Genomic DNA, 14,677 nt, shown 5'->3' on the forward strand with positions numbered 1-14,677 from the left:
TTAATAATAAGTGATGATTTTGTTTTTTGTTTATTTTGATTATAACTTTATTTCCGTTTGTGTCTAATTTTCTCTTTACCATTTTTTTACGGTGTTATTTTTGTATGCTAACATTATAATATTGTATGCTTTGATATCATTTTTTATAAATTACAATTATTATTTAATAAGCAATAGTTTTTATGGCCTTATTTTAAAAATTGATTATTGTAATCATCGTTAATCAGTCATATATAAAGGCGTTTATAATTCAATACGTTTCACTCTGATTTAACATCCGTATTTGTTATAGAATGTATTTAAAAGAAATCATTGTAAGACCGTTCGAGTAACGGAATGGAATAATAATCACACGAAACTTATTACAAATTATGGGTTTCATAAATATTAAAATATATAACAATGGTGAGTTTCCATATCATCTTAATGACAATTTTCCCAACAAATACAACTTTAAATAATGTTTCTCAATTAAGTTTATTTTATAAAATGTCTAATTTTATATTTTCAGCTTTAATATTACTACAGTTAATAAATTATTTTTACTGCATACATGCAGAAACGCGGCCACATATTTATAGTTCATTTGAAGATAATATTAAACATTATGGTCAACTAACCCTCGATACAGAAACGAATCCTATTGTAAGTGTACGAAAAAGCTTTGGTGCTGCAATGTCCCCTCCATTTGTAAATATGGATGACATCATTAATGAACCGCTAAGGGCTTACAGTTGTTCCATAATGTCGTGCCTGGATGATGATGATACAAACATCGTTTGCGCCTGCAATTACAAAACAGGCAACGTTGTAACGTTTAAAAACAGTTGCGATGTAAAAAAACACAATTGCAGATTTAATACAGGTAAGAAACTATTCAAAATATATATAACTTGTGGTTACAACTCTTAAAAACTTTTGCTAAATATGCTTTTGATTTTGCTTTTACTAAATAGTGAAAATTATAATATACGATAATACAATAGTTAATTTCTTTCTATTAGTATAATATTATATTTCTAATATACTTCGGAATGTTTCAGATTTTAAAATAATTTTAAATGATATATGCCCCTGGGAATTTCAAAGTCGACGTAATAACAAAAAATTTGAAGTTGATTATAATAACCCTAAGTACTACAATTGATATTAAAAAATATATTTAACATGATTATTTTTATTTATTTGCATAATTCAGAATTCTATAGTTACATTACAAATTGCGGTAAGCTCAAATTATATATTAATGTATACTATATTCTAACCATAAAAGGAGAAAAGCCAAATAAGTTGTTTATTTGACAGCTAATTGACGCGATATCATTGGTCTTGATTGCTTGATTAATCTATGATATTCACTATGGATTTGCGAAAAAATGGCGAAAAAATTTGAACCTCTAGAAAATACCTAACGGAATTTTGGATTAAAATTAAAGTGGATATAAGTAGTTAAGTGTGATAGTATGTAAATAAAGATATATTAATCATAAACTCTTAGTAATGCACAATGTAGCTGAATTATTAGCAAATCGCGCGAAATACGTAAATTTAAGGTTTGTTTATCTTTATTCCTACTTCGATTGGAATAGGCTATAATATATTTAATCTTTTTATGTAATTTTTGATGGATCGTAAATTTCATTTTAATTCATAAACTTAATATCATAATCATTTAAAATTAATATCTTAACCAGGCTAAACATGATTTAAAACAGTAAATTTCTTAAGAATCAATGTAATGCAATTAAGTCTTTCCGTTTGTTCTAAGAATTCGGAATCGTTAAAAATAATCGATACTAAGCAAAAGACTACGCAAGAACGAATTGCGAAAGGCCTTAGTTTATAGTCTATGCTTTATGATATTTTGAAGTCTTGTCAATTGAAGTTCTGTCAATAATTGTGCTCTATAGTCTTTGTCTATCTCAATGTATTGAAGTGTTTGTGTTAATGATTGTGAAACAAAGAATATTACAATACGAAATAGATGAGGCTCAGTAGAGATCACCTTTTTAACATTACTCATGAGTACGGAAGAGACTCTGTTGAATCTCGATTTCGACAAGCCCAACACAGCAATTACGCCTCCCGATGACGGCGTGCTATCTCTGTCCAGTAGTGCCGAGGACATTTGTTTAGTGCCAGAGGTCGGATTCGAAGGAAACGTGGATTCTCCTGGTGTGAATCGGGAGTCGCAGCCGCTCCTCGGCGGCCGCGGCGACCTAGATGTCTCTTTCAACCATTTCCCAGGTAAAATTAAATTTAATCAGGTAAAACTCGTCGTCGACTTAATTAATCTAATTTATAGACATTTTCTTTCATCATGCGTACTTTTATCAACATTTGTAGTTACTCATTTAACGCAATTCACTTGTTAGACTTCCGAAACATAGATACGGCTTCTTGGAACTCAATAAGAATAAGTCATGAGTAAATCTTTCCGAAAATACCAAACAACGCACAAAATGAATATTTTACTTTGAAAACTGAAAAATATTTAAATAATTCTTTGTTGCTGTTTGAAATCTAAACTAACATTAGGTATCAAACTTCATGTTAGTTAAAAAAAGTGTATTTATATACAACTTGAGTGAATATAGGTGCAGTTTATATTTTCATGTCAGTTTTCAGTGAAGCGTAACAGCTGTGTGGGTTTCAGACTTGTTTTTCAGTATTCAATCGTCATGGAGTTTCCATTTTTGTGTAGTAAGTAATATATATGTATGGTGTGGTATTTAACTATTCGTATTGTATTTAAATATAAATATAAAATTAATCTTTCCAGTGAAATGGCAATCCATATGTTGGTTTTGTATGTATGTGAAAATTATGATTGAGTATGTGATATTAATTTAGTTAAATTATAAATTGCAATACAGTAGTAAGCCCAAGTTGTATATTTAATCTTTTTATCTCACTTTTTACAAGCTTTAAAGATAAATTATATCATAATTTTTATATGATGCTATTAGTACTAGAAAATAAGCGAATATAATTATTTTTACATCACAACAAAAAACTTAAACAAAACACTATATACACATATTTGATCAATGTAATATTTGTTTAAATTATAATGGTAGTAACTTGTAACCAATTTCGATTAGCCCCTTTGAAATGGTCACATCTGTTAGAGTTGATGAGGGGTTTTCTCCTGAATGCAGAACACTCTGCAACCACATGTCACTTAATTTTATAATAGTTAAAACATTTGGAATGTAGAATCTATTGGAAAAATCTCTTTCACTCATTTTCCCAAATGAAATTACACCATCAACTATGTATATACAATTTATATATCTAGTATGGACAAATAGTAACTCCACACATGAATCGTAAACTCAATGATTTTAAAGTGAAATATGTACATATTCAGGCTATGATCTACCTGGTTACTTTTATTTGTATAATAAGAATAGTTTTATAACAAATTTGGAGCAGTATCAATATCAGATGTGTTGACTTTAAAACTACATATGCTCTGAAGCCTTACCAAGTCTTACTGTTTGGGTCAATAAATATTCCATTCAAGTTTTGAATAGTTTTAATTAAAGTCAAAATCGTTATTCCTTATTAAACTTGATTTACACTTGATTATTGATTGACGCAAAATCCGCACTGGTTCAGAAATTAACATCTCAAAAGAATCTCAGACCTGAGAAGAACTGATGGATGAATATCAGTGATATATTTCTCGGATGCAACAATTATAGATTTAAAAAAATACACTTATGTAAAATAAACAAAACATACATAACATAAACAATATAAAAAGGCCTGCTAAAAAGTAACAAGCATAATCTAAAGGTACTCCTAGAATAGGATACGAGTAATTGTTAATAATAAGCTGCTGCTTACTACTCGGCTTACTACTCGGTGTAATAGTAAGCAGTGAATAGATAACCTCCTATGACCTTAAAATATTTTGACGTTTGAAAGTGATCATACGTATCAAAATTAGGTAGATTTTTGTATCATATAATTTACACTTGATTGTATATGCAGCTCATTTATAATGTAGTTTTATTTGTAATATTTATAATAGTAAAGTCAATAAAAAATAATATTTTTTTTACTAATAATAATATACACATATTAACAATTCTAACCAATGCATAAAAACAAATATATGTAATAAAAATTATAACAATTGTACAGAAATATCTTTGAACACAATCATATTGTTACAACGTCAATTGTGAAGAGTAATTTAGACCAAAAAACACATGAAACTTTAACTTTATCACAAACTAATTAGTATAAATGGCATTTCCAAGAACAGCTACATTGTCACTGTTCTGCTACTTATTCCAAGCAATGCGAGTGAGGCAGCAAATAAATAACTTATTTATGACTAGGACTTTTGTTTTATGGAGTCATACAGAACATATATAAACTTGAACACTTAACTTAAATAAGCATTATGAAGGGATACTGATTATATTTTTTATAGTTATGTTTTTAATTAATTTTTTTTATTTACTTTCGCCTCTCGACCATTTAGGAAGAGCAATTCTATGTTATATAGCGTTTCAATGCGGTCGGTCATGTTCGCAAATACGATGTTAGCCCGATGCCTAATATTTATTCTGAAGTAATGATAAATTGAATCACGAAGACGCGCCCCACATCCCTTAATTATATGCATTCATTAGTATTGAGTGACGCTCGTATTGCAAGATGTGATATGTGCCTGAAGCGATTAACGGAAGAGTAGACCAGCGTCGCAGAACTATCGATAGTATCGACACGTGACAATACTATCGATAGTCTATCGATGCGCAACACGAGAGTAGACCGCAAAAAAAAAACAAATTAGTTAAAAGTATTAATGCTTGCCGATAATTAAACGAAGGGGCTCCTTTGTTAGAGAATACACCGATATATGTACATATTTACATTTTTATTTTTTATTCTTCATGGCGTACCTAGTCAGCAAAACATATAATTTTTTTTGTAAAATCTATTCTTTTAATAGCCATTACTCACACATGATTTACTACTACTAATAATAATTAATGTATAGAGTTATTAATTTAATAAATTATGCAAAGGTCCATTATGTGACATTATAATATTTATTATAATAATATTCGCACGCGGCATCTTGTTGTCAATGTTTGGTTATTTTTCCGGGATAAAAAATAACCTAAGTGCTATTCGAGACTATAATCTATCTCTGTGCTGAATTTTACTCAGGTTCGTTCAGTCGTTTTGGTGTGGTTGTAGTCAACCACACCCAGCGATCCAAACTTTCGTATTTATAATATTAGTAACGTTATGTAGTACTACGCTAGCAACCCATCCCGAATTCGTCCGGCTGAAGTAATCATTATATTTACTACCCGATCACAGCGCCAGCTACCGGGCCCAATGTAAACTAGGCAGGGAAAAATACAAAAAAAAACATCGAAATATGTCGAAACATTTCGTAGTTCAGTTACAAAGACATGTACTGAAGATTTATAAATATAAACATTTAATAAATAAAATAAATAGTCAATTATGATAATTTATGTTGTTGTAGTGAGTATTTGTAATTTTTACTCATTAAAAATAATTAAGAAAAATATTATCTCTAAAAATAATGCTTTAAGTTTATGTTAATAATATTTTGTACAAATGTTTTGGGTTTGCTTTAGTTGGTAACAGTCTTCTAATAATTTTATAATAACTATATCAAGAATTATTAAGCGTACAATAGAGTTTTAAGAGCCGAGATGCCCTAATGACCAGAACATGTGAACCTGAACCGATGAGAGCTGGTTCAAACCGGAATACGCACCGCTGTTTTCTTAAGCTTAATTTTTGTTTTAAATTTACGTCGCGAAGGAAAACATCTCGAGGAATATGTGTCTGAATAAAATCTACAAACTCCAAACTGTAGGACATATGTACGCGTGGTTAATGTTATTCAGATTATGAATAAAATTATTCATGTAGAAGTTAGTTGTAATGATTGCATAATGTACGTGTTTGTCTTGGAAGTTTTATCGAAAAAAAAAATTTTTGGACAACGTGAGGTACAAATATTTTTTTCGAATATTTTGTGTCTTTCAAGGCTAATCTTTACTATTTTATTCTTATCGCTTGCGTTGCTTCATATTAATATTTATGTTATATATTTATTGAGTAGCATTATCGATCGTTAAATTAACAATTGTAATTCTAGTAAAATCACTGTCATTGGACAGATTTCCTTAAATATTTTCGTATAGAAGGTGTCGGTATATTCAGAAGACAAATGATGCTCAAAAAAACCAACACAGAATACAATTACGGGACACAATTGTAATGTAGATTCTACTGAGAAGAACCGACGAGAAACTCGATCTATCTATATTGCTCATTTCAATTACAAAGTTTTCTTGATTAAATGCAAATATTTTTTTCATAAATCCTGTCGGGCAATCAATAAATACTTGTTCGGTGCGCTTTTATCATCTAAAAAATGTGTGATCGTAAAATACGAAAATAATATATCTGATGGATGGTTGTCTCTGCTATACGACTTTCTTTTTCAAAGAATTGGTTATGTAAATGGTACCCAAACCCAAATAAATAAATACAAAATTTCCTATTGTAAAGTTACGAAAAACTGGAATTAGTTCGGTTTGGTGGATACAAAAAACTTCTTTATGGAACCTTGAAAATGAGAAGGTCACCTTCGAGTATTTAATAAATAAACATATTATAGTAACGAAAATATTTTGAAAATAAGATTATCCTCCAATTTTATTTCGTCGTTTCTTTACATTTCTTTGGGTATGTATTTACGAACTGCTTATGGATTTTAAGCGATCAATAAGCATGTTAAATACATCTATATTTAAGAATATAGCAAACATATATAAAGTAGTTTTTACACAGACATCATCATCATCCTCCTGCCCGTATCCCAATTTACTTGAAGTCAGCGCAGCATGTCTTCTTCTTCCATACTTATCTATCTGACGTCATCTCTCAAGTAACATTCTTTCCAGCCATATCATCTTTCACACAATCCATCCATCTTTTCATTGGTCGTCCCCTTCCTCTATATCCATCCACGTACATGCTCAAGACCTTCCTCAAAATACAATCATCCGCATAATAATTAATTATTAATTAATAATAATTATTAAATAACGTAGTTTTTACACAGACGATAAAGAATTATTATATATTCTGGTAGAATTACGAAAAGGCGCTTTTTAGAAACTGACAAACTGCGTGGGAGACGCGCAGGCGTGTGTGTGCAATCAAATGATCTCGGTGAACTTAACACGGCTGACATGTACAGACAGAGAGTGTTAGGGCTACGAAAGCGACCCTTTGAATGAAGCGACAGCTGATGAATTTGTTTAATAAGCGATTTCTCAAAGGGAATATGTTATGTACTGGCTGCTAGTGGCTTCGTACCGGTAGAATAAAGGTCTACTTAGAACGCTTATATCATCGATTGTGTTTTATCTATTCAGTAGTTTTTGCGTGAAAGAGTAACAAACATCCGTACATACAAACTTTCGCTTTTATAAAATTAGTAAGGATTTACGTCTTTATATGTTATCATCATATCTCAGCCGATTTACGCAAAATTTTAATGAATCACTCTGTGCCGAAGTGAAAACCGTGTATAGCAGTTTAGTTTGTAGTTTTTGCGTTTATCGCGTACAGATGCGGCGGGAGGACTTTATTTTATAATATGCAGTGGTAGAGCAGTTGAATGCTATGAAAAATATAATTTTATTCGTTCAATTTATAGGAAATACGATAAATTGGTTTATTAACAAAAATATATTCAATTCTATATTTATATTCTTAAATAATCTTAAATTCCATTCACTTGATGACATTTTGATAAAAACAAGTTTGTTAATAGTCACTATACATAAGTTATATATTATAACAAGTTACTAGTCTTCTATGTAACCAACCTACTCACTCAGCATACTTCAAAACATTACTTAACAAACTTAAGTCGTTAAGTCATCAGTAAAATAGTTCTAAGCATAACTTTTTATTTTAAATATATTGTTTGATATTATTTAACTGATAGTAAGCAGATTAGTTAAACCGTTGCACCAGAACCAGCTTAAACACAACAAGCGTCCGGTTGCGAGCAGTGTTCTTTTGGTCTCCACTGCCCCCAAATAAGATTCCAATGGTCCACCTATGATTACTTCCACGTACACATCATCATGCGAGACGCTCCCAACGCGCAGCGGGTGTCTTTTTTGCACCTCCTTACCTGTATTAAGACGGGATGTCCAGAACAGTAAATTGCTTTTATCCTAAGATGATAAAATAGCTTAACCACGAGATGATATTAAATAATCTTCATGTAGAAAAAAAACCAAATGAAGTTTGTGTCCAAGTGGAAGGGCGCGCCGTCTTACGTTAAAGATAGTGTTGTTATGTCTTTAAAAATGAAACTCGTTAATAATATTTTGCGGTGCGTCCGTGGCCGCGTTACACTGATATTGTATGTATACATCAGATTCGAACTCGATTATGTAAACTAATATTACGTCGTATACGATAATATTGCTTTGAATATATTTTATCTGTGCCAAGAATGTTGTGCTCTCAAACAACTTCTGCGATTAATTTTTACCCGATTCAGCTATTTCACACGTGAATTGATATAGAAGATAAGTACTCGGTTAACTATTACCCGCTCGATGTACAAACATTTCAATATGCGGTACAATTCGGTATAAACCTAACCCAAACCTTTGAATACCTAGTTTTCAACTTCACATTGGTGATATCGTTTGTTTACTAAATGATCTGTAATGAAATGATCGATATTGGCTTGTGTTTAAAACTGCAGATCCAGGGCTTGGGTTCTAATTCTGAGTCCATCCAAAAATGGGAATTGTGATCACACGTGAATTCTCAGTGATAGCCTGGAGTTTGTAACTGTTGCAGTGTTAGACTTTTTTGCGCTCAACCTTCAACGCTTTATCTACTGCGTAGTTCGTTAGTCTGACTATCCGCCGTCGTTGAAATTCGTTCAGGACGATTTCTTTGTAAACAAACAGACAATTGTGCGACCTTTATATTATATTATATTATAATTTCTCAAACATTTTCATTGTTGCATTATTTTGATGACGATCTGGTTTTCGGGTTAAGGCCTTATGATATTCTTATTCCGCTCACCTTCAAACGTACGTCGGTTGTGTAATACCGACTTGTCCGATCAATTTCCTTTATGTCTTCCCCGTGCTCAGTGACCTCGGCGACATTACACTTTTAAACTTAAAGCTTTGAAGTAATAGATTACAATAGAGTTAAGTATCGGTAAATGTCTTACGGCTTCGTCTGTGTTAGAAAGAAATATAGAAATGTATTTATTTTATTCTTTATTCTTTTTCTGTTTACATAAAGAGTTTTTCAAATTAACAAACTATCGACGCCATTTGGTCATGAAAAACGTAACAAGGGACTCCTCAATATGAGGTCTAGTCGAGCTCTAATAGTGATAAAATTGATCTTGACAAAATGAGCCATTACCCATGATTGTCACAATCACTCAATCAAACAACAGCCTGTATAAACTCCTATGCTGGGCTAAGGCCTCATTTTGCGGAAAAATTTAAAGGTCGATGGATAAACATGTGACAGATTTTTATCACATAGACCCGCACATGCAGGTCTCCACTCCACGCCATGTTTGTTCGCTGCCGAGCAAGAGTTGAATTATAAACACCTGCTTGCCTGGATTTAAACCAGCAATCTTCGGTTAAGATACACGTGTTCCAGCCACTGGACCCTAATTACTGCTATCCTTAAATACCAGTTCATCACGAGAATAAAATAATCTCTTTGTCATTTGGCCTGTTGTCGAGCATGTTTATTGTAGCATTAGTTTATTGGAGCATGTAATCATGAGCGAATAGTATTTAACAATCTACTAAATACTCAACGCTGATTGGTCATCTATTTCGACCAATTATCTTGACTATGATCAACGTTTCAGAAATTGGAAGAAAGTTTCCTGTATGCAATTAAGATGAAGACAGATTTTGTTAGAGAGGCACGATAGAACACGTTTTGTGATTCAGACAGCCATTCTATTATTTTTGGCACGCGTTCAAAAAACCGGTCAATAAACAATTTTACAAAATCTCTTTACTATTATTATCAGATTATATTAATTATCTGTTATTATCAGAATGCAATTTATCGTTTCCAGATGACCCACAGTTCACGGAGCTCGTGTGGCAGGCGGAGGTGGCCATCGACAATGGGATATTCCCGGAGCGGATATACCAGGGTTCCAGCGGTTCATACTTTGTCAAGAATCCAGGAGGGGTGAGTCAACCTTACTTTTATGTACTAGCTGTGCCCGCGACTTTGTGCGCGTTTGAATTTAAGTTTTATTTTTATTTTAGACATCATTCTAAACTAAAAGTATGTTACTCCTTATTATATCAGCTATCTGCCAGTGTTGGCTCAAAGCAACACCACCAAATGTGATATATGTCTATACAACATAAGCGACATAGTATTATACAAATCAAAGAAATACTGAACTACTAAATACCTACTTTCGATGTTTCACATCTTCCATACCGCAATAACTTCGTAAAATGGTACACACTCACGCGACAAACCTTTTACGTCAAGCCAAGGAATTGTAATGTTATTTTATGGCAATAAGTCTATTGTAATTGGCTACAATTATTTTGAATTATTCAAATAGAAATTAGAAATTACTTTAATGATACATTACTGTGGTGTTGCTATAATTTAAATATTATTATAGTCACACTACAGTAATATATCATTAAAGTAATTAATTATACTTATGAGGATAACCGGTAATTATTTGAAAATGATTGAATCCAAGTTACATTTTTAATTTATGTTTCTAATCTTTTGTAAACGAAGTTAGAGATTAAGTTTGAAGTTAAAAAGTACTATTATTTTATTATACAATGTTCTCGACGGATGGATAAAATAAGGAGTCCGTAATATATTATATTATAATACTTATAAGTGGGCCGTCGTCCTGCACTGATATCTCTTTCGATATAAAAATTGTATATAACGACTTTTCACTGTATTTGCCTATCGCAATACTGCTTTCAAAATTATTTCTTAAATTTTGTTGGACTCTATTGCTCCTAAATATAAAACTCAGCTGTCACACAGACAAAGACAGTTAGTGAGTTGTGTCAAATTCGTTTTGACAGGAGCACAGATAAAATATCCTTTGTGGGGTTAAGGGAACCATGAGCTTGGTTTTCTTATTTGGTGCAAAGGAAACATTTTTCGTATTTACTGTTTAATTATAATCTATTTGAACGTTACTTATAAACTGATAAAGTATTCATTAATGTGTTCAGTAAATAAAAAAGAAAAGAATATTGGGAGTGACATTAGACTCGAAGTGAACCCTTTACAGATAAAATAAATATATATCTAATGTATGTCAATTAACTTTTCAGAAAATCGTCGGCGTATTCAAACCTAAGGACGAGGAGCCGTACGGGCGCCTGAACCCGAAGTGGACGAAGTGGATGCACAAGCTGTGCTGCCCGTGCTGCTTCGGGCGCTCGTGCCTCATCCCCAACCAGGGCTACCTGTCCGAGGCCGGCGCCAGCCTCGTCGACTCCAAGATCGGCCTGCGGATAGTCCCCAAGACCAGGGTGAGCGACAGTTTCTCTCGTCGGGAATACCCCGATGTGCACAGCCAATTCACTGATTCGTGCTGCAGGTGGTGAAGCTGGTGTCGGAGACCTTCAACTACCTGCGCATCGACCGCGAGCGCTCCCGGCTCAAGCGCGCCATCACCGAGCAGTTCCCCAACCTGCGCTTCAACCGCATGGGCCTGCCGCCCAAGGTACCGGGACCTGCCGGCCTCGAGGCCGTTCATTGCAGATGATACACGTCGTGCACTCGCTAATGTCATGTCTCTGTGGGGCAGATGGGCTCGTTCCAGGTGTTCGTGGAGGGATACAAGGACGCGGACTACTGGCTGCGGCGCTTCGAGCAGGAGCCGCCCTCGGAGAGGATCATGGACAAGTAAAGAATAAATTATTTTCTCCTGATGAACTTTGATTTACAGTGGGTGATCTCGAAAACTAGCCAGGATTAGATCAAAACCGATGAAATAAAATATTCAGCAATTGTAATAAAAAATACTCATATTATAACGAGCGGATCCGCCAACAACGCGGGTCTCGTCCGCATGCCGGCCTGACCAGTCTGTCCGCGCCAGGTTCCAGCTGCAGTTCGAGCGGCTCGTGGTGCTGGACTACATCATCCGCAACACGGACCGCGGGAACGACAACTGGCTCATCAAGTACGACGCGCCCGCCAGCCGCGGCATGACCGACCCCTCCGTGAGTCTCCCCCCTCGCGCCGCGCACGACGCCCCACCCCCCACCCCCTACGCACACGCACTCAGTGACTGACCCGCCTTGCAGGAGTGGTCGGGCGAGCCCGAGGTGCGCATCGCGGCGATCGACAACGGGCTGGCCTTCCCCTTCAAGCACCCCGACTCCTGGCGCGCCTACCCCTACCACTGGGCCTGGCTGCCGCAGGCGAAGCGGCCGTTCAGCCAGGAGACCAAGCAGCTGGTGCTGCCGCTGCTGTCCGACATGAGCTTCGTGCAGGAGCTGTGCGACGAGCTGCACGTGCTGTTCAAGCAGGACAAGGGCTTCGACCGCGGCCTGTTCGAGCGCCAGATGTCCGTCATGCGCGGGCAGCTGCTCAACCTCACGCAGGCGCTCAAGGACGGCAAGAGCCCCGTGCAGCTCGTGCAGATGCCGGCCGTCGTCGTGGAGAGGTGAGCCCTCCTCGGGTAGCCGAGACCTCGACCGGTGGCTAGTCGGACCTGACCCCCCGTCTTGTCGCAGGTCGAAGGGCGGCAGCACCTCGTCGCGGTTCTTCGACTCGTTCCAGCAGCGCTTCCAGCACAAGTCGCCCTTCTTCTCCTGGTGGTGACGGTGAGATCTTTTACAAATACATGCTTACTGAATACGAGTACACATATTTAGGTGATATCGCAGCTCAGATAGAAATATTAATCTTGATTTTGATTTGAACGGAGCTGCCATCGGTATGTTAGTTAGGTTGCGGTGACGGTACTTCTGTGCCGGCGACATATTCGATACGACTTGGACACAACCCCGCAGTTGGGTCCGCCTTCTCTTCTCGGGTCCGAGTTGTTTGGTTCGAACCCGAATTTTGACGACGACTTTTGACGTTGAATAAATATTTTTGATTCAGACTCTCGACCGCACACTCAGTAACGACAAACAGACTTAAACCGATGGTTCAATATTTCCGTTCAACGAGAAACTAATATCTCATTCGCTTTCCAGAAACCAACGGGGAGCGAGTCCGGCGATGCTGTTATATATAGATAACCATTTGTATGTATGTACGGTAGCATAGCGCGTTAACTAATTAAACATTATAACGTATTGTTGAAGTTGAAACGACTCTCACACAATTTTTAGTTCTCTATTACAACGACATAAGATTCAAAATCGATTCGAAATTAACGGTTTTAAGGAAAACAAGCATTCCAGTTACTCTTGTAAATGTAAAAATAATCCTAAGGTATAAAGTGTTCGGATTGAAATATAATTTAGCGACAGAGTGACGCGAAGTCACGCGGGCGTTCAACTTCGGCGGGGGGGGCGTTAGGGGGGGTTCGCAGCGAGCTAGTCGAATGCTTCTCTCAGATGTTAGTCTATTTATTTATATAAGTTATATCAGAACCACGAGTGTAGCTCTAGGGCGAGACGCGGACATCATTCCTTTATCGACTTTAATTTATAGAGCGTCCGGGTCCGAGTGGCGAGCCGTCTGACGGAAACGAAACTATTGAGTCTTTTGTCCGAACGTACTCGCGCGGCGACACGAATGCGACCCCGATAGACACGCTCCAGGGTCGCGGGTCGATATTAAGCCATCCTATTGGTTGGCGAGGCTGCGCCATATTGCGACCGTTCACTTCATTCTTTCCATCTCATTTTTGTCATATACATATGTCCGACCGCTGAGAGACTGACCTGACCGGTCCTTTGTCGAATGGAAGATGTACCTTTGAAACGGCGAAGAATTTCCGATAAATATATTTGTATCGTTTTATACCCTAATAACGAATACCATCATTATTTAAACTCTCGGTGAATGCTTACAATTCTGCGATAAATACTTAAATAAACAAGAAACGATATTTGTGAAACCATCCGGCGCTGTTACGAGGTTGTGTCGACTGTTTATGTGCCACGTGTCGCTGCCAGCGGACGGACGAGACGAGATACTCAAACGGAGACTACAAATGAACAATACTATATTCCAATGGCAGGATCGAGACGAACACAACTTAGATTTACATATTCTATGAGATTCCTAATAGCTCTCCTGTTACGGGCAGAACATACCTCTCTTTCAAAATATACCTTTATAATACAACCTACCCCCCTTAACTACTTATATCCATGTTACTTCCAAAGTTTATAACTTTACGATACTAAAAAACGCCATACTTACGAAGCCATATTGAATACTGTAGATTATTTAAATCTCGGCCAATGATGTCGCGTCAAATCAAGGTCAAAGTTTATTTATCTCAAGTCCCGCCATTGGAGTCGCTTATAGACGATTTTTAGAACGAGAGATTCTAAAATATGGCCGCGACGCGTCAGCGGATATACATTTAAGATTTCGG

The 14,677-nt window shown here is 35.9% G+C and overlaps 1 protein-coding gene across 2 annotated transcripts; it reads left to right on the forward strand.

The window, feature by feature from the left end:
- Positions 1-1,866: 1,866 nt before the first annotated feature.
- LOC113403735 (phosphatidylinositol 4-kinase type 2-beta) lies at positions 1,867-13,584 on the forward strand. Of its 2 annotated transcripts, none has more exons than XM_026644313.2 (9): positions 1,867-2,247; positions 10,181-10,299; positions 11,439-11,639; positions 11,708-11,833; positions 11,918-12,015; positions 12,212-12,335; positions 12,420-12,781; positions 12,852-12,941; positions 13,320-13,580. In XM_026644313.2, the coding sequence occupies exons 1-8, from the start codon at positions 2,022-2,024 to the stop codon at positions 12,937-12,939; spliced, it is 1,344 nt and encodes a 447-aa protein (XP_026500098.1). In that variant the 5' UTR covers positions 1,867-2,021; the 3' UTR covers positions 12,940-12,941; positions 13,320-13,580. The 2 variants fall into 2 exon arrangements, with proteins under 2 accessions (XP_026500098.1, XP_026500099.1); XM_026644314.2 differs by lacking the exon at positions 1,867-2,247 and adding an exon at positions 2,407-2,703 and having other exon boundaries at positions 13,320-13,584.
- The last annotated feature ends 1,093 nt before the right edge of the window (positions 13,585-14,677 follow it).

Source organism: Vanessa tameamea, chromosome 20, assembly GCF_037043105.1.
Source record: "Vanessa tameamea isolate UH-Manoa-2023 chromosome 20, ilVanTame1 primary haplotype, whole genome shotgun sequence".
NCBI lineage: Eukaryota > Metazoa > Arthropoda > Insecta > Lepidoptera > Nymphalidae > Vanessa > Vanessa tameamea.